Source organism: Crocodylus porosus, unplaced genomic scaffold (assembly GCF_001723895.1).
Source record: "Crocodylus porosus isolate Cpor-Errol unplaced genomic scaffold, CroPor_comp1, whole genome shotgun sequence".
In the NCBI taxonomy this organism is placed as follows: domain Eukaryota; kingdom Metazoa; phylum Chordata; order Crocodylia; family Crocodylidae; genus Crocodylus; species Crocodylus porosus.
The window spans coordinates 64300087-64323435 of NW_017728931.1; the positions used below are offsets into that span (position 1 = coordinate 64300087).

Below are 23349 nucleotides of genomic sequence, written 5' to 3' on the forward strand. Positions count from 1 at the left end.
ACTTGTAAAAATGCCCCAAGTTACTGGTTATCAACCATAGCAGCTGAAAGGGAGGTTTTGTAGATTAACAGATCTCCGCGACAGAATTTTTTCCAGAAATCTACCCAGAAATTTCTATTGCTTCCTTCTAACCTGCAACATCTTGAGAAGCTCTCATCAGTGAAAGCTGTTTGTGCTTTGTACCTTTAATAAATCAAACCACCTTTACGCAGGTGTCTACAGTTCTTCACTCCAATGGGTGCATCTACACATGCAATTAATGCAGAGCAATAAATTCTGGCATGCCAGAGTTTTTTGCTCCTGGGTGTGCTGTTTGAATGTGTGCCTGAGACTGCAGCATGTTGGAGCAGCCCCAGCTAGCAGAGGGCCCTGAGGAGATGTCTGCCAGCCTGGGGCTACTTCTGCCCAGCTCTGCATGCTGTGGAGGGGCTGGCAGGGACATGAGGGTGCTCCATTGTGGGGCTAGATGGCAGGAAGCCCCAACACTGAAGTACCCTTATGCCCCAGCCAGCTGGGTCAGTGTCTATATATGTATTGCTGCAGCATCTACACATGCATTGCTGCACATGGGTTATCAGGTTACTATTAACAATTACCAACCCACTGTGGAGTTTATCAGTTTCCTGAGGCCTAATAGGACCACATATGTAGATGCCAAGACTTTTACTGGAGAGCTAATTAGGCAACTGCATTAAACATCCCATGCAGGCATGCGGAGTTTAAACTGCAAAACCTTTACTTAATTCCTAATCTCTACAAATAAAATGCATTTTCTCCTTCTATCACTGTTTTTGGCTATCTGATATGAAATAGGATCCAACTGTATATGATGTTCTGAGCAATAAAAGTAGTTTTCATTAGAGTAAGAAGCCCTTTTGAGAAACGGGATCCTAGAGGGCACAGTCAAATTAGGTGTTTTTTTAAAATTGTATCCAATAGTCCCATAACTGTTATTCATATGCATAAAAACAGACTTACATTAGACCTTTACAGACTAGAAAAGGAAAAGTATTGAGTGCATTAGAGAAACATCAGTTCCATTAAAAAAAGAAGAGAAAAAAAAGCGACAGAAAAGGAACAGCTGATAGCTCATATCACTCTTTTATGTAAACACATTTAATGTGGAGTCTATGCTGTCTGTTAGATGAGTACCTTCTCAAACGTTGTTATTTTTCAAGACATACTAACAATCTATAATCAAATTAAATGAGTCTGAGCACAGATTAAGAGCTGCAAGCTTTTTCTAGGCTTCCCAGTGCACAGAAGTTTTTGCAACAGCATAAACTCATAAGTATGAGCCTGCTCCAAGAACTGAGTATTGGAGAAGCTAAGGGGCTAACTTATTTTTCTGTCCTTGGGGTTTTGTGATACAGTTGATTATGGTATGAGTCAGCTCAGCAAGAGGTATCTTTTCATGAAAGGTTCACGAAAAAGAAATAATTTGAGAGGCGTGTGAGAAAAATGGTAAAAAGAAGCTGGGGGAGAAGTCAGGTCTCTTGAAAAATGGTGGTTTTTACCAGCTTGCTTAGTCTGAAGTGTGAAAGCTGCCTAATGGTGACAAAGAACACCTTAAAGAATATTGCCATTTTTCCCCTCCAATTACAAAACAGTATTATGCTAAGCTTAAGGAATTTAAACTTAAGTTTTTAACTTGGGGTTCAGCATCTCGTGTTCTGGAGATTATATTTTCCATGTGGAATCTTTCTTTTCTGGTACAAATGAATCTATTGTGGTGTTTTTATGCAATTAACAGTGTCTTCATGGACTATTTTTTCTGACCTACTGGTTTGTTAACCAACTTATGAAGTTGTCCATGATGGAAGCTAGTAGAAGCTAACATGATTGTGCTAATGCAACTTTAAGGTTCACAGAGGTAGAATATGGCAAAGATACCCTGGAATACTACCAGGATACTCTGAATACGTGTTCGATGGCCCCTTCAACTGTATGTGGCATCAGCAGGCAGAGTCCATTTCTTGAAGTGCATTCATCCCATATCACTGGTTTATGTGAAACACATTATAGATTGAAAAATATTGGAAGGAGAGGGTAGCTAAACTTTGTGCTATTCCAGCAGAAAGGTACTGAATTGCAAATTAGATCCATGCAGCTGCATGCATTAGGTAAGGTCAAATTTTGGCTATGAAAATCAAAACTAGCCTCAAGCTCAAAGGTGATTGAAATAAGGAGGCCCTGCTAAGGATTTCCAACCAAAGGGAATTTATTGTTAAAAGAACGTTAAATAAAGAAAAGTGTAACTTGAGTAAAAAAAATTATGTGGCATTTGTAAACAGATCAGTGCCAACTACAGACAACAGGAAAAAAATGTGAAAGAAAATAAACCAAAGAACAAGGAAGAAATACTGAGGTCCGGAAGGAGAAAAAGACTAAGAGGGAGTGTAGCTGAAAGGCAGCGGTCAATTTTTTTTCCCACAATTTTTCTCCTGACTTAGATAATCACAGTAGTACAAATACAAATTGAAGCATCAGAGCTTTTCCTCAGAGGACCTTTTATAATTATCTTTAATGAATATTTATATCATGGTAGAGTCCAAATGTTCCAATCAAGACTAGGACTTCATTATACTAGCTACCATACACTAGACACTGTATACAAAGACACTATTCCTTCCCCAGTGGGAGTATATCAAAAGGCCAGATAGTCAAAGGAACTACTGATCTCAGTACACTACTCACCAAGGTAAATAAGTGGCTCAGAAAACTTTCCCACAGAAGATCTCTTTGAAATGAAAACTCAGTTTGGATGGTCTGAGGAAAACCATCAAGAACTAGACAGATTTTTGCTTGCTTCAGCTATCAAAGTTAAAGAAAATATAGCCCATGACTATTGAGTACATTTAACCCCTCTTCTCTAAATTAGACCAAACTATAGAAGACAGGCAAAATTAAAAGGTATGGAAATAAAGAATATTATATATATATATATATATTTTAGTTGAGATATGCAATGAGGTGGGAAATTAGAGGCAGAGAAATATGAGAAAACTATCCTAGATGACAGGAGCTTAGTAACCAATAATAAATTAATGACACTAGTTAAGGAAGTAGGCCAGGGCTATATCAAGAGGAAGAACTGAGCTGGGGACCAAGGAACAACAAAATAGTCAAAAAAGGAAGCAGATGCCTGATAATGAACTGTATATTCATTTATCTTGCAGACATTACTTTAAATTTAAATCAAATTGGTATTAGCATAACATTGTTATTCAAAAGCCTGAACAAAATTAATTGACTGTCTGATTGCAATTCAGGGTTTATAGGCGTGAACAGTAAGCCCCCTGTAATTAGTGCACTATTTGCCAAACTTATTTGATAAGGCAGAGACTGAACAGAAAATTCCTGGATGTTAAACAGCAGTCATGGAATATGAGTCAAACGACAGACAACTTGTCTTGGAGCAAGTCTCTATTGAAAGTAATTTGAATTTAGTTTTTACTGGGGCCATCTACATGTGCACTTTACTGCCAAGTTGACAAATCAGTTCTGCAGTAAACAATCACCATCTATGCGTGAGGTGCTCTTAGGCCAGAGTAAACTAATTAACTCTGCAATATGATAGTACTGCCCAACATGAGTGCTATCCTATAGCAGAGTTATTTAGTGTGCCACAATGCACGGGTAGATAGTGACTAGGACTAGCTAAGGCCCTGGTCAAAATTTTGGATAACATGCATAAACAATGTTGGGAACAGAGGCCAAAACTCTGCTCTTCTCACCCAAAGAAATGCCCTTCACACTAGTTACATTCCCCATGCTTCCTCTTCTAGAACCTCACTCTTCCAGTACAGGGCTGTCCAACGAGCAATGTATGGGCTGCATGGGCATTAAGTTACAGTTCCCAGGCTCTTGCTTGACCATTGCTCTTTCTACCACTTGGACTGCAACAGCAGTCAGTGCATCTGGGTTCTCCCTCTCCCTCCTCCAGGCACCACTTCCTGTCCTGACCCCGAGGAGTGGGACAGTGCAGTGTGCAATGCAGGAAGCTCAGGGCTGCATGGAAGCACAGTGCAGCAGCAGGGTAGGGAAAAATTTATGCCTTTACAGGTGCAAGATGCAGCAGCAAAGAGAGGAGTTGCCCACAGAACAGCAGCGATGGTGTCCACATGGTCTAGGCATTTGTGGCTCATCGTGGTGCCGCCCTCATTGGCATGCAGACCTCATTCATTGGGAATCTGGACAGCCCTACTCCAGTAGTACAAACCTTCTTCAGGTTTCCAACCTAAGTGTTTTCACATCTAGCATATAACCATTGATTTTGTGCCATCTTTGTCATTAGCGCCAATTTTTTTTTCCTTGTTTACTGATATATTTATACAGAAGAATTGTATTCCCAAAACAAATAGGCATTTTAGATCTCAATATTTATCAACAATTTGTACAGTGTGAGATGCAATAAAACCCTCAGTTTTATAGTTATTTTGAGCTACAAGAATAGTTTATTTCCATTCTTAAGAAGCGGAGAAAATATCCCACTGATCCCCTAATTCAGAGAAATACCCCCATTCAGGAAAGCTGATAACAATATGCTTTACTTTTACAAATTCAATGAGGTGTCAGCTGGCAATTAAGATAAGCACATGCTTAAGTGGTATCAGAGAATTAATCAAGTTTTCCTTTGTTGATACCCTTCAAGTTACTATATTTGGGTCCCAAATGATAGACCTCTGCATATAGAGCTTCCTTAGGCAGGACAGGTAGCCATTACCTTTGAGTTTCTAGACACAATCTTGGGGTGTAGACAATGTGTCTAGCATCACCTTTTGAGAGCTGAGTCCCTACGATCTAATTGCCTATACCCTTGTGAGCACTCTGTTGCAATTCAGTTCTTCAGGGACACGTGATATTTGAAGCACAAGGAAGGCAAGATTCTTCAGGTAAATGTGAAATCTTTTATAAGACCAATGAAACAGTTGGAATAAGGTTCTTTGCAAGCTTTCGGGCACAAGCACCTTTCTTCAGGCACTGGAAGATTCTGCTGCTCTTACGTGTTCTCCAAGGAAGGAAAGAAACTAAAGTAAACATGTAGCGTGTGAAAAGGCAAATGAGTGGAAGTTTGGAAGACAATGGATAGAGATAGGAAGGTGGTAGGGAAGGGAGGGAAGGGGAGGGGTGGGAAGTGTGTGAAGGAATGCAAGCAGCCAGCTTGAGGTAGGTTACTTGTTGTCAGATGTCAGGCAGGTTGTAATGTGTCATAAATCCAATATCTATACTAAAGTACATGATTTTTTGTATCTGGTAGATTTCTGAAGTGAAATTGGTAGGCTCATCTATGAAAGGTGTTTTGTCAATTCCCTTTGAGAATTAGAACTGAGAGATCAGAGAAGGAGTGATTGTCTTGTGAGAAGCCCCCCCAGGTAATTGGATATTTTTGTCTTTGATGGATTTTTGGTGTGCATTCATTCTAGTATGCAGTTGTTTGATTTCTCCTACATATTTCCCATCAGGGCATTTGGTGCACTGGATGAGATATATTAAATTTCTGGAGGTTCAGGTGTGAGATCCAGAGATGGTGATGGTTCTGTTGTGGGGACAATGTGAACTGTGGATGTGGTGGAGATGTGTTGGCAGGTTTTACGTTTCTTGCCCTGGCATGGTCTGGGTCCATTTGGTATCGTTTGGGTCATAGGAAACTTCCTATGGTTCTGATGATGAGGTTAGTGAGGCCCAGTGCTGGTTTAAAGGCTAGGATGGGTGGTTCTGGAAAGATTTATTTAAGAATTGGGTCGCCTTCTAGTATGGGTTGCAATTGTCTGAGAATTTTCTCAATAGGTTCCAGGAAAGGATGGTATGTCATAACTAATGCTGTGCAATTCATGAGGATTTTTGTTTTGTACTGCAGCAATTCTTCATGTAGTATCTGGGTGGCTCTTTCAGAAGTGTACTTTATCTCTCTGGAGGAGTGCCCTTGTTTGGTGAAAGCCCTTTCAAGATTTGCATGGGGGGCCAAAGCAGGGATTCTCCTCAGTGCAAATTCAGTGGTATCAGAGAACGTGGCTGTAAATTGCAGGTTTTTTGATCCGTCTAGGATGATTGCTGGTTCTCTGTAGATATGTATGTTGGTCCATGGGTTTCTTGTACACGGTGGTATGTATTTTACATTTTTGGATATTGATCATGTTGTGTAAAAAGGAAATGTTCTGTTGGAGTATTCAAAAGATAGTCTGATGGAAGGGCGACAATTGTTGAATTTGTGATGGAAATCAATCAGAGACTGCAGGTTTTTGGTCCAAATGATGACAATGTCATCTATATATCCCTCAGTGTAGCATGAGTTTGGTGGTACAGTTCTTAAGGAATTCTTCTTCCAGGTGGGCCATTTAAAGCTTGGCATATTGTGGGGCTATTTGAAATACAGAACACATAAGCCTTTCAATAATTTTCAAACTTACTACTCTATCTTAGCTAGCACAAAAAACAGGTATCTAAATAATAAAATTCTTGTCTGCGATTCTCTGCTTTAGTTTCTTTACCACTCGAGTGTTTTTCAGTAGCAAAGGCTACTGAATAATGAAGGTAAGCCTTTCAGAAGGCATTCCTTTCAGAATTACTTTCATCTAGACCTCTGGAACGTGAAGTCTGATCCCTTCCCTCTACCCCCTCTAAGCCCACCATTTTTCTTTGACTCTGGCTTTTCCTGTAGTCAACAAGGGACCCTTTGACTCCAAAAGTTGGTACTTTTGTCCCGTGATGTTGTCCAAGAGTTTGGGTTTTTTTGTTTTGTTTTTTGTTTTTTTTTACTTAAACTACTATTTTAAAACTTCTGCATCTTTGTTTCTTCATTTTAGAATTTTCAGTATCCTACTCGCACCCTGCAGCAGATGACAGAAATATGCAAGGCTTTTCTTGTTGCTTTCAGATATCTTTCTTAATTTACTTACTGTCTAATCAAAAGTAAGGGCAGAAGGCACCTTACAAGGGTGGGTCCAGAGGGGGTGCAGTGGTGCAGCTGCATCCTTGTTTTGGGCTGGACCATGCTGCTAGAGCCTCTGGAGCTAAGTACAGACAGTCAAAAAGCCCAAGGCTGAATTGATTCAATCCTAGCAGGTTATTCTAAGCTGCAGAGATTGAACTGATAAGCAAGTGAACATTTTTTTTTGATTCCGGAAATGCAGCAACATGCCTCCAGCAACTCAGGCCAGAAGCTAGGGAGAGCTAGAGCATACCTCCCTGTTTTGCTGGAGCAAACAGCTTGGGCCAAGGCTAACCTACCTGCCCTGTTAGGTGGGGTTTGTGGGAGAGGTGAAAAGCATCTTGGGATGCTGGGGGCACTGCAAGTTAACTTGGATCTGGAGGGGATCTGGGACAGAAGATCAATAAACTGATTTAACCTAAATCAGTTAAGTCTGATGCTACATCCATGCAAGTTTATCTTAAACCAGTTTCAGCTAATTTGAAAGCAGTTTATGTGGACTGAACTTCTGTTGTCTTAAAGAACTGAACCAGTTTCCAATCACTTATATCAGTTCATGTGTAATTTTGGTCCTTATCCTCGGGGTTTTAAAAATGTGTCCAAAGAAGAGACTCCCCCCTTCTCTGTGCTCAGAGGCACATCCTCTACCCATCCTCTTCTTCCATCCCTCACCTGTTGTGGATGCTTTCACTGCTGTTTTAGGAGCAGAGGTAACTCCAGAGCTGCTCCTGCCCATTCCAGTTGGCCTATGGTTGTGCTCTCCTAGGGCTATGACAGTGTCAATGGCTTCCCCCACCTGCTCCTGAGGGGGGGCGGGGGGCGCAGGCAGTGTGGAGGAACCCACCCCACAAATTCCCGCTGATGTTTATCTGTCTCAACTGAGCCCAGCCTCCATGCTGCCTGGCTGGAGTAAGCAGGAGTGAACCCAAGGCTTCTCCTTGCTCCTGGGACACTGGACTTCAATAAGTCCCCAGAGACTCCTACAGTAAGGTCTGCCTACACTGGTGGGTTGGGGAACAAGAGGCTGGGACCAGGGGTGCAGCCACCCCTGCAGTACAAGTGGTTGCTCCCATATCCCCCTTTGCTGAATCCCGAATTCTTCCTGACACCTTGTATACTAACTTGTTCGATGCAGCTTGATGTTTAATAAGCAACGACCTACTTGGTTAGCTAGTATCTATAAGGTCCCACCCTGCCCAGCCTTCCGTCTAGCATCAGGTTAACATATCTAGTTGCTTCTTTACCAAGGGTGTTATCTGCCTATGTGTGATACACTATTCATTGAAGCACTGAAGATGCAACCATTTCATTAAATTAATCAGAATGTATAAGTTTTACAAAGGCAGACTCTCCAGGTCATATGATATGCTTGCCTGAATTCTAGTAGACACACTTTATACTTTTCACAAATTGGGACCTGTCATTCTTTGTACTGTTATATCCTTAATATTATTTGATTAGTTTCATTGGGCTATTAAATTAATCTAAGAAACTAAAGAATCAAAAGATGATGAAAAACTTAAATTACATTTCTGATGCCTTTTTCAAGATATGCAAAATTTGGGCCTAGCAAATATGTCAATGTTTTCTTTCCAATGTTTAGTATAATGAAAAGCATGTTGTGTACCAACAGTATTTTTATTTATTTTTTTAAACAAACTGTTAAGTTGCTAGCAGCCAGAACTGAATACTTTGTACATGCAGGTTTTTTCCTAGAGTATAAGCCAAGAAAACTCTTCTATTTATATATTCTTTTAATAGGCAATGTATCACTAATTGACAAATGGGAAGTGGGAGTTTCTACCTGTGGCAGTGCTTTTATTGCAATTCAAGTTTCCTGACTTTCAGTTAAATTTTGTATTACTTGACCACCCCCTTTTAAAGATGTAGGTCTATTAAGGAAATTTTACTGAAAAGTAGAGATCTAAAGTAACATGTATCCTGAGACTTGAACAGTTTTTATTTTATTTTTTTTACCCTCTCTCCTCAAACAATAAGATTGTACTTCTTGTTATGGGTGCCTCAGAGTAAATACAGCTGTGGTCTGTACTACATAGTAAAATTATATTTTAATTTTATCAAAACTGAATGCTTGGCTTGAAATAAATATTCTATTTTGTAAAAAATCTGCAGCTTCTGGGAAACTAGTCAAAGTCATAGCTTTTAAATACCAGTACTGGTTTCCTTTTTTTTTGTAGTCATCAAATTTTTTAATTAATAAAAATCAAGGGAAGGACACCACATTGCTGTGGGTAAAATACTATTAACATTGGATGAAGAGTTCAGTTCATAAGTCTAGAGGATGTCAAGAAGCATCTTAAAATCCGTGTAAAACTTGGGGAAAAAAGGGAACCCTCTCCCCTCCACCGCTATTTCTTGTTGCCTATTTTTACCTTGTTTATATCTTAGCATTCCTATAGCAAATCTATGAACAATGCAATTATTGTCATTAAATATAATGCTCCTGCTTTTTCTTGTCCTCAGAGAAAAAAGCTGTTCCAACTCCCTGCAACATGTGTCACCAACTAAAAAGGGTCCTTTATGACCCCTATACCAATAGTTATTATAGGTTCAAATGAGAACTCAACCATAATTCTATCCATCCTCAACATTGCCACTACACATTAAATGTGAGGAGTGGCATATAAAGGGCTTTTTCATGTTTCTGGGTGATAAAAATGGTGCCTTCTGTCCAGGTATAGACACTACACTTTTACCATTATAAATGATTGGATACCTGTAACAAAACAGAAGCTCAGCACACAGACTGGTTTAAAAACAGTGAAAACCAGTCTACAATTCTTTCCCTCACCACCACCAAAGGGCGAATGCATGTCCTGTTAGCTACTCATCTAAACTACACTGCTTACAGAAAATCTCATAACTTGGATCGATTCCACCTCAGGCTTTTTGAATGTCTCTACCCAGCCTCCAACTATGGCTTGCATCAGCACCCAATGAGGATACTGGAACAGTAAAAATACAATGAAGACAGTCTTGTCTTTGGAAAAGCAAGGTTCAGGATACCTGTTTGGTATGCAATGATCCTCTTTGGTGAACAAGGATGATCAATGGACTATGCCTCCTTTTCAAACAAGATTCAGTGAACAACCATGAGTTAGCCAAAATTTTCACAGGCAGCAGCCACAGACATTACATTTCTGAAAGATCAGGTTACAACTTTTTATTTATACAGTTCTGTGCAAACAATTGATAGTGTAGCTACTCTGAAGAATGCACAATCTAAATACACATTACATTACCATGAAAATCCCTGCTGTTTCCTGCATTACTGATCTATTCTTTTTATTTGTTATTGTTTAATTAGGATAATAAAAGGAAAAAGCCATGAAATGCAAAGATCAAGAAGATACTAGACTGAAGCCACTTACTCTAAAAGGAGCTAGGGAAAAGATTTCATACCTAGGCGTTTTCTTGTGAAAAGAAACCTTTGGAAGTTGCAGAAGTGCTGTGGGGAATATGATCCTTCTAAAAGGGCTGCTACGAGGATCCTTTACATTTTAAAAGTTCCATCTGCACTTTATAGTAAAGCTTCCAAAGTGAAAATAGTATGAAAATAGTGGGAACTTCAGATTTCCGCATGGACTCAAAATAATACAATATATTGTCTTTGATCTTAAAAGATTTCCAAAGCATTATATAGATAAACTATAAAGCAGTCTTATACTGTATCAGCTAATTGGATTCAATCAGTTTTGAAATATAAGACCTTCCAGCCCTCGCCTCCTGTTTTTTGCCACATTAGGCTCAGATTGTTTGATTCACTTTGTAAGGATCTATCCAGTTTAATTTCATAAAATTCATAGATGTTAGGGTCGGAAGGGACCTTAGCAGATCATTGAGTCTGACCCCCTGCCCTCCGCAGAAAAGAGTGCTGGAGTCAGATGCATGTCTAGCCTCCTTTTAAAGGCCCCCAATGTAGGGGAGAAGCCCATTCCAGATTTTGGCAACCCTTACTGTAAAGAAGTTCTTCCTGATGTCTAACCTAAATCTGCTCTGTCAGTTTGTGGCCGTTGTTCCTAGTGACTCCAAGGGGTGCCCTAGTAAGCAGAGCATCTCCTATTCCTTGCTGTCCCCCTGATGAATTTGTAGGCGGCCACAAGATCACCACCCAGTCTTCACTTGCAGAGGCTGAAGAGGTCCAGGGCCTTGTAATTCAGCTCTATTTTCTTTTATTCACTCTCTCCTAACACCTGCACTATATATATTTTTTCTTCTTTCTCCTTCTCCAATCTTTTGTGACTCTTTTTTTCCACCACTCCTAGTACCAGCACGAGCTTGCCATCAGAACCTCCATTTTCTCCATCCATCAACTCCCCAAATGTACATATTTCAATTTATTCAGTCATTATTCAATTCTAACTAAATGAATTTGTCCTCACTATTATATTTAATCATAACAAGTTAACAAATGTAATAAAAATAGATTTCAAAGGGAAAAAGTGATATAAATGAAATTAATTAGAATGCATTTTAAGAAATAACCTCTCAATTTTCTTCTATATACTATAATGAGCCATATGCACATAGAAAAACTGGTTTCACAGTTAACACCTCATTTTGAGACTAGCATCCAAGGGAAAAATAAATAAATAAATAAATAAATCAAAAACTGGTGCTGCTGTTACAAAAGAAAATACATGGAACATGGCTGCACTATAGCCTGAACCAAGCTAACTAATTTCAATAGAAAAGTTACCAATAACTTCAGATGGATCAAGCCCTATTTTAGTAAAATTTATACCTGAAAAGATTAAAAGTCATCAAATAAATGTAGACAGAATATAAATTGTGAGGAGGTACTGAATATCAATTATTTAACCAGAAGTCCATGAGACCAAGAAAGCTCAGCATTCCTGATTTACTGGTAACTTAATACCTATTTTCTGTAAACTGAGTAACGATTTCAGGTTCCTTTCTGGGACCTCATTTTCAGAAGCTGGTGCTCAGAACTTTCTTGAAAACAACCTGCTTTCAAAGAGTATCAAGGCAGGCAACCAAGATAAGCAGCCACCTTTGAAAACGTAGGTTATACCATATATACATGCAAGAAAGGGAACCTATAAAGAATCTATAGACATATTTGAGCCTCTAGAAATGATTTAATTAAGTTAGATTGTATTTCTTTTGAAACATTTTATTACAGTGTGGGTGTATAACCTTGTCTCTATTTCTTATGCTTCCACTTACTACATTTGTTCTTTCTTGACTTGCATCCATGTAAGTATGCAGCCTTAAAGTTTTCTCTCTCTATATGAGCACAAGAACAAATACATTTTTTCATGTATATTTTCATATCTGGTTTCTATAGATGTCATACAAAAAGAAAGGATATATATAGCTCTTTAAACAAAAAGTTATGGTATCTACTGCCTATCTTAGAAAATTGATAATGGTTTTAAAAACATCACAATGTTTCAGCAAAGAAAAAAAATGGTGGCGGGGGGGAAGGGATTGAAGGAAAAGCAAGTTAAATTCTTTAATCTAGCTAGTTAGCTTTCTTTCTCTGCAGTTTTTTTGTTGTGTTTTCCTTGGGTTTTTTTGTAAAATTCACTGTCTTAGAAAAACAAAGAAAATCTAGAGTACAACAGGATAACAAATACTACATCATGTTGAAACACAACTGCCTGAAATAACAGCATTTCTAATATGGCAAAATGTTGCCAAAAAATACAAAAATATCTGGAAGATAAAGGACGATTTTGCATAATATGGATTATATGAAATGTCTTTCTTTTGTTAGTATCTTGTGTGATCCATCAAACATGTAGAAGATGGAGGCTGGCATATATTAGGTGGATGATAATAAGAAACAGACTGTCACTTCTCAGTCACTAATTCACATCCAGTTTTTTGACAGGTACCTAATATATATCAGTTACTAAAGGAAAAGTGTCAATAAAAAACTTATTAAAACTGGCATTTTCTTTGACCATCTTAGCAGAAGTGCTGCTGACTGGGTGTGTCTACACATTTATTAATGTGGCATAATTACAGTGCACTATGTTTAGTACCTGTAATAACAGGTATTAATTTAATGTGCCATAATTGGTGCGACTGCACATAAGCACAGGTGAATGCTTTTCAGGTGATGTTTAACACCTATTGGATTAATGCTACTGCACACTAGTTCAGCTGAACACTTTTTGCTAGCTGTGCTAATGCGCAGTAGAATTAGTCCAATGGGCACCAAACATCTTGTGTAAACATCTCCACTGAGTTGTTACGCATTGTCAATACTAGTCAGTATTTTAGCATACTGGCATGAAAAGCATGGGGGAGTTTGCACTGCTACTGCCCATACCAGTTCTATTTGAAAGCAATAAAAAAAGAGCGGGTATACAGAGTATCATTCCATAACCAGAGAGGTTGTGGAATCTCCATCCTTGGAGGTTTTTTTAAGACCTAACTAGACAAAACTTTGGTTGGGATGAGATAATTGGGAAGGGTCCTGCTTTGAGCGGGGGTTAGAATAGATTACCTCCTGATGTCCCTTCTAACCCTAATTTTCTATGATTCCATGATTAACAGGCATTAACTTAATTTAAAAGTACAAATACAGGTATCTACAAGATTACTCAGGGAAACTATAGGAAGAATGGTGGTCTTGCATTTAGGGCACAGGGATGGAACACCACATTCATTTCCTTGCTCTACCAAAGACTGTAGATATGTCTATACAAAATAAATAAACATCAGATATCCTAAACCAGGGGTGGCCAACCTGCAGCATGCATGCCACAAATGGCAAGTGAGGAGTCATGATGTATGGCATGCAACAGATTGGGGATGAGACAGGCAGCACACCAGCAGATAGGGTATGGAGCAGAAAGCAGAGCAGCAAATCAGACCTGGGAAGAGGACCGAAGTGGCACTCAGGGAGGACATAGAGCTAATTTATCATATGCCTGCCAAAAAGGCTGTTCTACTGCCCTAATCTAAACATCTGTTTATGCTAATTCTGGAGCCAGAAGCAATGTAGTTGTGTTAGTGCAGTGCACCCAGGCTAATTAATATGCTAAGAAGCATCATTTGGGTATTGTACTATGCAAATGGCTAGGGAGCGAATTTACACACATAAGTGGAATGCGATTAGAAACCAGTTCAAATCTGTTATACAATAGAAGTTCAGTGCACATAAACCACTTTCAAAATGGCTGAAACCAGTTTGAGATGAAGCAGGATGGATGACATATCAGATTTAACTGATTATGGGTAAAGCAGTTTATTGAACTTCTGTCCCAGATCCCCTCCAGATTCAAACTTAACTCACAGCAGTGGGCCACTGTAGGTGTGTGACTGCATTTCTGGAATCAATAGTGAATGTCTGTTCACTTGCTTATTGAGTCCATCTACACAGCTTAGACTAAGCTGTGAAGATTTAATTGATTCAGCCTTGGGCTTTTTAACTGTCTGTACTTAGCCAATATGGCTATAGTGAATCTGGTGTCAGACTTCTTGTGTGTAGATCTCTCTCAAGTTATCTTTGCTTAGGGCTGCCTTGTTCTCCATAGATATTTTATATGACCTCAGATGATTTATGTATGCTGAAATTCTAGTCTTATTGAAGTTAGTGGGGAATTTTGCCATTGACTTTAGTCAGGCCAGGATTTGACCTGCATTCACTTTCAAGTGTAAAACAGAACAATGTTCATTTATTTCAGAAGCACTTTGTGTAATTTAATAAATGAAATATTGTTGAATTACTTTGAGATTCTGAAATGGAAAGTCATGTTTTAGATTGAGATCATCTATTTTAAAACATCTCAGGATTCCAACGATATGCCTAAAAATCCAGATCTTGTCTTGTAATAATACAGTGAAAGATAAAAACACCGCCAGGAGACCATTATTTACGTCCTGACCTCTCTGCAGAGGGGTCACATGGGATAGATAAGATTACAAGAATTTAACAGCCTTAAGGCAGCTCTCACTGGCTCTATGGAATATTGTTATATTATCCTCTAAACAACAGACACCACCTTTTCATAAGAAGATAAGATTTAACATCAACCAAAACCAATAAAAACAGATGAACAAAGTATTTTAAATACACACATGTCTGGAGGTAGCAGATGATGACCTGAAATCTGCCTCTTATTGGACATTGTCAATAACTTATCTCTATGAAGGTCAATGATTACTTTCCTAGAACTTTCTGTGTACTACCATGCCCCTGTCTTACTTGCATTAAGATGTGCACAAAGGCATTCCTGTGTCTGAACCCCGCCTTGGTGATTCAAATTCTGCGCTGACAAAAGGGGACATTTTACCAGTGTCCATGAGATGAAGAAGTCACATTCTGCAGACAGCATATGCAAGCACTTTTGTACGGTGCTATCACTAGGTCAATAAGTCTGGGAATGTCTCTCTCCTCTAGACGTTCTCCATCCAGAGAACATCTGTCCCCATTTCCTGTGTTCCCTTGGTCTTCTTTTGATTTATCTCTAAGTCCATTCCTGTTAAAGCTGCTTCAGTCTCAGGCCCGCAGATGGGAACAGTGTGTGTGTTGTTACATATAGTAACAAGGTTCACTGTCATCATCACTCTTACCCCAACCTGACAAGCGCTCATTAGATGCCTTTTGAAGGAGTTACTCTTTTTCACTATACTGCAACCCCTTCTTAGAAGTTTTCCAACTACTGGTACTTCATATTTCCAGCAGAAAGTTCTTTTTTTTAAATACATTTAAAAGACAATACATACAACTCATTTAAATCTAGTTTAAAAATTGGGGCAATTGTGGGGCCAAATTCTCTTGGGTGAAACCAATTCAGTGAGGTAGGAACCAATTCTGAGGTACTGGGAATTTCATGTGAGATTCTGAGCTGCCTCAGTATTCAGTATACAATTAAATGTGACTGAATATAATCTAGCTCAGTTTGAGCTGGAATAAAGAAGTAATCCCGACATCACCATCTACATATGCATTTAAACACAGTAATTTACCGCTCTGCCAGATACTACTTGTATCTGATGGGACTTTCAGGTAGCACAGTAAATTATTCTACTGCACCCTAACTGCGGCACAGATGTAGACGGTGATGTGTAGTTAGTAAAGCATCTCATTTAGCTCACTGTCTTCAATTTAACAGCTCCAAGTGTCAAGCGTCTAATCACCACCTAAATCCAACTCTATTATTATGCAAAGAATAGGTGTTAGTTGCTAAATAGCTTTGCAGTTCAGGACTGAGACTTAATGTTTCAAGCACAGGTAAAGTTACAACACAATATTTATAAAAATGAAGAAGCATTTCTTGTTTCAGGATTAAAAGGTGAGGTAAGAAGATAAAAAACAGTTATCCTTCCAGAAATAAAATAAAACCACCCCTGTAGTTGATGAAGATTACTCAAGCTAAACATTCACAGTGCAATTAGACCAGTGTACAGGAACAACTTTGTTCATCGCTGAGAGACAGGCCAAGTGCCAAGTGTGTTAGTTTAACTTAATCAATTTTCATGGAAAGCCTTATATAAAAAAATCTTAACCACCTGCATTTTCCTGATGCTTTCTATACACGTTCCATACTTTTACAACAATGATTTATGAGTAGTGGCTCCAGCTGCCAAGCAACCAGTTCTCCACTGGGACCATGGGACCAAGAGTGAATGTGGCAGGGGAAGGTCAGCTTGAAGCTGTGGGGATTCAGAATGTTTATTACATGGTCTCTGCTGAGGTGAGGGTGGCTAAAATACTTTTAATATCTTTCTTCCACACCAAGGAAAAAAGGGACCATATGGTCTAAATCACAAGCTCTGTTCAGATATGGACAGAGGAAAGTGTTAAATGTAACACTGTGCACCTAGAGAGGTGACCATCACTTCAGCAGTCGTGCAAGATCCGAGACATTTAATGAACAATACAGATATGATTCCATATCAAATAATACTAACACACTTACCTCAAAAAGGGGAGGTTGGAAGGAAGAAGTATGAAAATAATTATTTACATCTAAGGAAACCAAGACGTACAGTTAAAATGACTTTTTCAAAGCCACACAGCAAGCCACTGGCAGAGTCCAGGTTAAAATTTACGATTTACTAATTCCCAATGACCCATTCATTCATCCAAACTACACTACTTTTCTGCAGCTGTAAGCTTCCCCTAAGACGCTTGCCAATTCTGCTATAACTTTTACGATAGTTTATAGTATCATACCTGCTTCTAAATAGTGAATTAGTTTTGGAGAAAGATCAACAGAATGTAATTGTATCCTTACAGTCAGTATGACATCAACTGGTATTTTTAATCATTTTGGGAGTAGGGGGCAGGGAAGGGAAAAGATTTTCTAATTCCATAGAAGGCTTTGCCAAAATTGAGATTTTTTATGAGTATAGTTTTTCATGCTCGTCTAGACCCTGCTTTACAGTCTCACTTTCTGTCCTCTAGAATCAGTAATAAGTAAAACTACAGCATAGCTTTCAGACAGCAAAATGGTTGATAAACACTGATGTTGATTTATTTTGACAAGCCCAAACTGCCATTCCTGTCTTGTAAGTGTGTTTTATATAAACTTACTGCAGTTTATACAACAATGTAGTCTTGTACAGCTTCACCGCATTTGGATTTATCCTGACAGATTTTGCAATTCTATATTCAGGTGATTGATATATTTTTCTTTGGAGCTTCTTGGTCACTTTTTAACTCATCAGATCCAGGATCAGCTAAATCACAAAATTGATTATTCAACCTTGATAACAGAGAACTTGTTTAAAAGCTTCTATTAATATAGAATGTGTGTGTGTTAAGGGAAAGCTGTTGAGAAAATATTTGATAGCTAAAGTAAATAAATGTTGCAGTTTCATGAACTGCATCATTGCTGACCAAGTTAAATGTCAGCTCCTAACTGTGGAATAAAATGCAGATATACTGCTCAGCCTCAGAGTATGTATGACCTCTAGTGGTAGAAGCTGGTAAATGAAACACTGATAGAAGAACACCAGCCAAAGAACAAAAATGTTTCATGTAGCTCATTAATATAACTGTGTTTCTCCCCAGACAGAAGTTGGCACAATATTACCTTTTGTAACTCAAGACAGTTATTCCTCTGCACCACTGACTGAAGAGCCTGAGGAGGAAGCATCAACACCAAAACTTATTGATGGTTCCTCACCACTGGGCTCTGGGGTTCTTGGGCCCCAAACACATGATGGTTAGTAAAGAAAAAAAAACAAAAAAGAGGGGCATTTAATGGGGTAGACTTTCATGCTGTACTGTATGTGCTGTGTCCACAGATGGATTTGCATTTCTTTTCTTAAATGTCTAGCATAGGTCGAATATTGAGATAAATAGTCAAAACATAGTCTCACAAAATAATTTCTGATGAAAAATGGCCAGTTCAAAATTTCACAAAAGGAACTTTTTCATAAGAGTCAATATGTTCAGCATACTCAATATTTTGTCAAAGTTACCACAATAGTTTTATTGATATTTTATCTGAAATATTTTCCAACAAAGTACATTTTCATTTTTGACTGCCTTTAATAGATTTCAGTAGATGCGAGTTTATTGAGTTCATAGAATCATAGAGAAATAGGGCTGGAAGGGACCTCCAAAAGGTCTCTGAGGCAGGAACTTCCCTATCCAAACCATCCTATACAATCCATAATCTAAACTTTATGTAAGATTACCATTAACCCCAATACAATGAAAACTTAACACCTTAACCTGCCACAAGTAAAGCAGGGGAACCACAGCAGCCAATGTCCGGCTTCCATGAAAAATTGAGAATATATGCTCAAGAGATTCTGGGTAGAGGGCCATTGCCCCTGCTACAGAGGAAATCAACCCCCCCACCCCAGTCCATACCAATCTGACTGTGGGATAAAATTTCTTCCTGGTCCAAAATATGGTGATGGGTCTAACTGAGCATACAGGCAAGACCCGCAAGCATTTGTCCCAGCACGAGCATTGGTACACCCCAATCAAAAGTCCCTAGCCTTGGCTATAGCCAATACCCAATGCTGCTAAGGAAGGCTTAAAAACACCCTGACACATGTAGCAGAACAGGGCAGGGGGGAGGGCTTGGGGGGCAACCAACAAAGCCCAGAAGCATGGGAAATAAGTACAGTAGAACTAAAGGGGCACTATAACTAGATCATCCCCAACCACTATCTGCCCAACCTCTTCTTGAGCACTTCCAGTGATGGACAGTCCCCAACTTCCCTAGAGAGTCTATTCCATGACCTCACTGCTCTAGGAGCAGAGAAGTTTTTTCTGGATAACCAGTCTAAACTTACTTTGCTAAACCTTCAAGCCATTGGTCCACGTCCCCTTCTCTTCTCATGTCTTCTCTTAAGCACCTTTTCCACAAACTTAACATGCCTCACTGTATTAGCCTCTCCTCATATGACTTGGTTTCCAAGTCCTTTATCTTCTTTGTTGCCCACCTCAGAAGACTAACTTCTCCATGTCCACTTTGAAATTTGGAGCCCAGAACTGCACACAATACACCAGATGAAGCCTAACCAGTGCTGAGTTCAAGAAACATTTAAACATATGTTAACACACACAATATGAACAATTTAGCAAAAATAGAACATGAGCCCATTTTACAAATTGCAAATAAGAAGTAACTTACAAGAAATTCCCCATGAAACTAGTTTTCTAGTTTTGGACCTCATCTTATAACATAGGGATTTTTTATAAGTTATAATTTCTTTAAAATCTAGAACAAAAACTCTATAAAACATAAAAATAACTCCACCAAATATTAACAATAGTTAATGGCTAAACTAAACTGAAGTTGAATATGGAAGAATTTTGGTTTGTGGTCTGTGCCTTAGAAGAACAAGCACCACAGCCAGTATTCCCTTTGAGGAGTATTCTCACGTAGCCACAGCTGACGGTCCTTATGCTCATTGGAAATTGACATTTTTGAAGGGAATAAGTGCTAAATATTATTTCCCTAGTTAGTTGCATTTTCTAGTCTAACAGACAACTTAGAAAACAATTAAAACAAACAAAAAGCCAGTTCAACTATTTCAAATTGTAAATATATTTAATGTGCACAAACTACTCAACTGACAAATTATGCTTGATAAAGAAAAAATATACATAAGTACAAAATAGGCAATTTGGTCCATGGCTGAAGTGGAATATTTATACCCTTAGTCAGAGATTCAGTAACATTTTAGGGTATTCACAATGGTCTCAAAGTCATCTGGCCGAGCACGCATTCCCCACCACGTGGAAAACAGAACTGGAAGTAGAAAATTTTGCAAATAAGGTAAAATAGTATATTTTAATGCTGTTTCAGCAGTAGCTAAATGTTTTATTTATAAATGCACAGCTTTCAGGCAGTTATAACTCAAGGGACGATAGGCATCTGTCCTGATGTCAAAGTTCTGGATCAAAGATGTTAATTAAAAACAATGAAAAGGAAATTGAGATCCTGTGTCCATAACCCTGTAAAAAAAATTCATTTCCTTAAAAGCCATCCCAAAATACTGTTTACAGAACTAAGCTTAAGCAATGCAATAAGTTTCAAAGCCAGAACACTTGAATCTCTAGAACAGTAACTGGGCAGGTCAATGAGACTAGTTTTAGTATTCTATTAGAGTTTTTTTTAAATGTAAAACTATCTTTTCTCATGAATAAGTTTCTTATGAAAGTGGATTACTTTTCTAAGTGGCGACATGTAGGGGGCACATGGGGGTGAACATGCACCCCCTGAGCGCACCGGTGCACCCCCTGATCAGCCGCGCTCACCGCTTAGGTGATGTGCAGGTGGGAGTGCTGGTGCCCCCCCTGCAAGTGCTAGCTGATCACTGCAGCCGCTCCCAGAAGAAGTAGCCACAGCCACTCCTGGAAGCGGTTGCAGCAATTGGCCACAGCACGATCTGCTGTGGACAGCAAGTTCAGCTGTGGAGGGACTCCCCCGGCTATCGAGATCTGCTGTGGGGGGACACCCCCAAGCAGCAAGACTGGCCGCAGAGGGGGCAACAGTTGCCCACGATTTTTCTTGTGACTGCGCTTTTTAATCAAGAGTTCTTACATCACCAAAGACATTTAATCAGTAACTTTCATTTCTAATTGTTATGCATTAAAAACTTTGATGGGCCCCATTACATGCATATATATGGTAGGCTTGGTTTGATAACATCAGCTAGAAACACAAATTAGATATTAACTGGTATAAATGATCAGAAACCAGTTCAAATCTGTAAAACAACAGAAGTTCAGTCACATAAACCACTTTCAAATGGTCTAAACAAGTTTAAGATGAACCTGGATAAATGTAGTATATTAGACTTAACTGATTTAGGTTACATTGGTTTATTCAATTTCTGTCCCAAATCCCTTCCAGATTCAAGTTAATTCACAGTCCCCCAGAATCCAAGGATGCTTTGCACCTCCCCTGCAAACCCCTCCTCACAGAGTGGGTGGGCTAGCCTTGGCCCAAGCCGTCTGCTCCAGCCAAAAAGGGAGTTGCGCTTTGGCACCCTCCAGCTTCTGGCCTGAGCCACAACAGGTGTGTGGCTGCATTTCCAGAATCAAAAGTGAATGTCTCTTCACTTGCTTATCAGTTTGAGCCACAGTTTAGACTAGAGACCCTCTGGGTCAAGATTCCAGGGAGCTAAGGAGAAGAGGACCTGATGGTGGGAATCTACTACAGACCTCCCTACTAAGAAGAGGAGTATGATCAAGCATTCTCCAGGGAACTGACGGAGGCAGTGAGCACTAAAAACCTGATTGTCATGGGTGACTTCAACTACCCTGACATCTGCTGGAAAGACCACTGAGCCAACTCAAGCAGGTCAACCAACTTCCTGACAACCCGCTCTTGACACAGGCTGTGGAAGGACCAACTAGGGGTAAAGCCTCTCTGGACTCAGTGCAGACCAAGGGGCAAGACTACATGGTAGGCAACCAGAAGACTGGAGGTACTTTGGGTGACACTGAACATGATCTGACTTCAGAAGGGCAGACTTTGGTAAACTCAGGAGACTAGTCTGAAAGGGACCCAGGGGTAACAATCGACCAGAAGATGAGTATGAGCCAACAGTGCCATGAAGTCTCCAGCAGAGCACTAGAACTGCGACGTGCATCAGCCGATGTGTTGCAAACAGATCCAGAGAGGTGCTCCTCCCCGTTAAATTCCGCACTGGTGAGACCGCAGCTGGAGTACTGTGTGCAGGTTTGGGCACTGCACTTCAGGAAGGATGTGGATAAGCCCAAAAGGGTTTAAAGAAGGGCCACCCATATGATTAGGGGCCTGGAAAATAGGTCCTATGAGAGACTCCAGGAACTGGGTTTATTCAGTCTGAGCAAGAGAAGACTGAGAGAGAACCTGATAGCTGCCTACAAGTATGCCAAGGTTAAACACCAAGATCTAGGGCAACAACTCTTCAGAAAGGCATCCTTTGGGAGGATGAATACCAATGGGCACAAGCTGATTGAGGAAAAATTTAGGTTGAACATGAGAAAAAACTTCTTTTCCGTAATGGTATCTGGAACACGCTCCCAGCAGAGGTGGTCCAGTTGCCATCCTTGGAGTTGTTCAAGGAGGCTAGACAAGCAACAATTTGAGCTCATTGAGCCCAATTACTTCCTGTCCATGGCAGGGGACTGGACTTGATGATCTGATAGATCCCTTCCAGTTCTTTGATTCTGTTAGTCTAATCTATGAAGATTGAATTGATTCACCTTTGGGATTTTTGACTGTCTGTACTCAGCTGTCATGTCTAGATTCAATGGTCAATAAGAATGTTAAGAGTAGAAGAAATGAGCTAGCTATAAACATTCATGCATGAGAAGTGTACATTAACAACCTATACAAGAAAAAGTAACAATCAATTACTCTTTTCATACTTACTTTATTAAAACTTACCCTATAATGAGAATGCAATTTGTATATGATGTGAATTAATCCATCATAATCACATTATAAGACCCAAAGATCAAAAGGAAAAGTAGTCATGCCGCTGAAACTTTGACTCTTTGTTCTTCTTGGGAAGATGCAGAAATTTGGGAAGCCCAGAAGCAAAGACCCAAAAATCCCCTAAAACTTTTATTTATTCAATTTTTTTCAAATGTGTATAGTCAAAACATATATAATAAGAATAAGTACAAATTCAATGTTCTAGTAGCGTCAATCTAATCAGATTCCACCATCCTAAACCATGCATTAATATTTTCTGCACTTTAGCCCTCTGACGCGAAAAGGTTACAAATTAGGACTGCAAGTAGTCTCTCAGCTACCGTGTAGTGGTGTTCAAGAAACTTCTACTTTCCAAGTTGAAAGAGAATGTGGTTAAACACCAGAAAGGGAAGAGACCTATTTGAATTAGAGGACAATACTGGCATCAGAACCAGTATTATAAACTAAGCATGAATAAATTTACGCTTCTTGAACAGCCTTTCAATAGGAGTACTGGCAAGAAAGTTAACTAGT

General features: G+C 39.3%; 1 protein-coding gene across 1 annotated transcript in view; it reads left to right on the top strand.

The window, feature by feature from the left end:
* The window catches only part of EPYC (epiphycan), a 31531-nt gene that overhangs the window by 2396 nt on the left and 5786 nt on the right, over positions 1–23349 (top strand). Inside the window, exon 2 of the mRNA XM_019544015.1 lies at positions 17952–18105. Within this exon, the coding sequence (XP_019399560.1) occupies positions 17952–18105 (154 nt within the window). The remainder of the gene's footprint in view (positions 1–17951; positions 18106–23349) is intronic.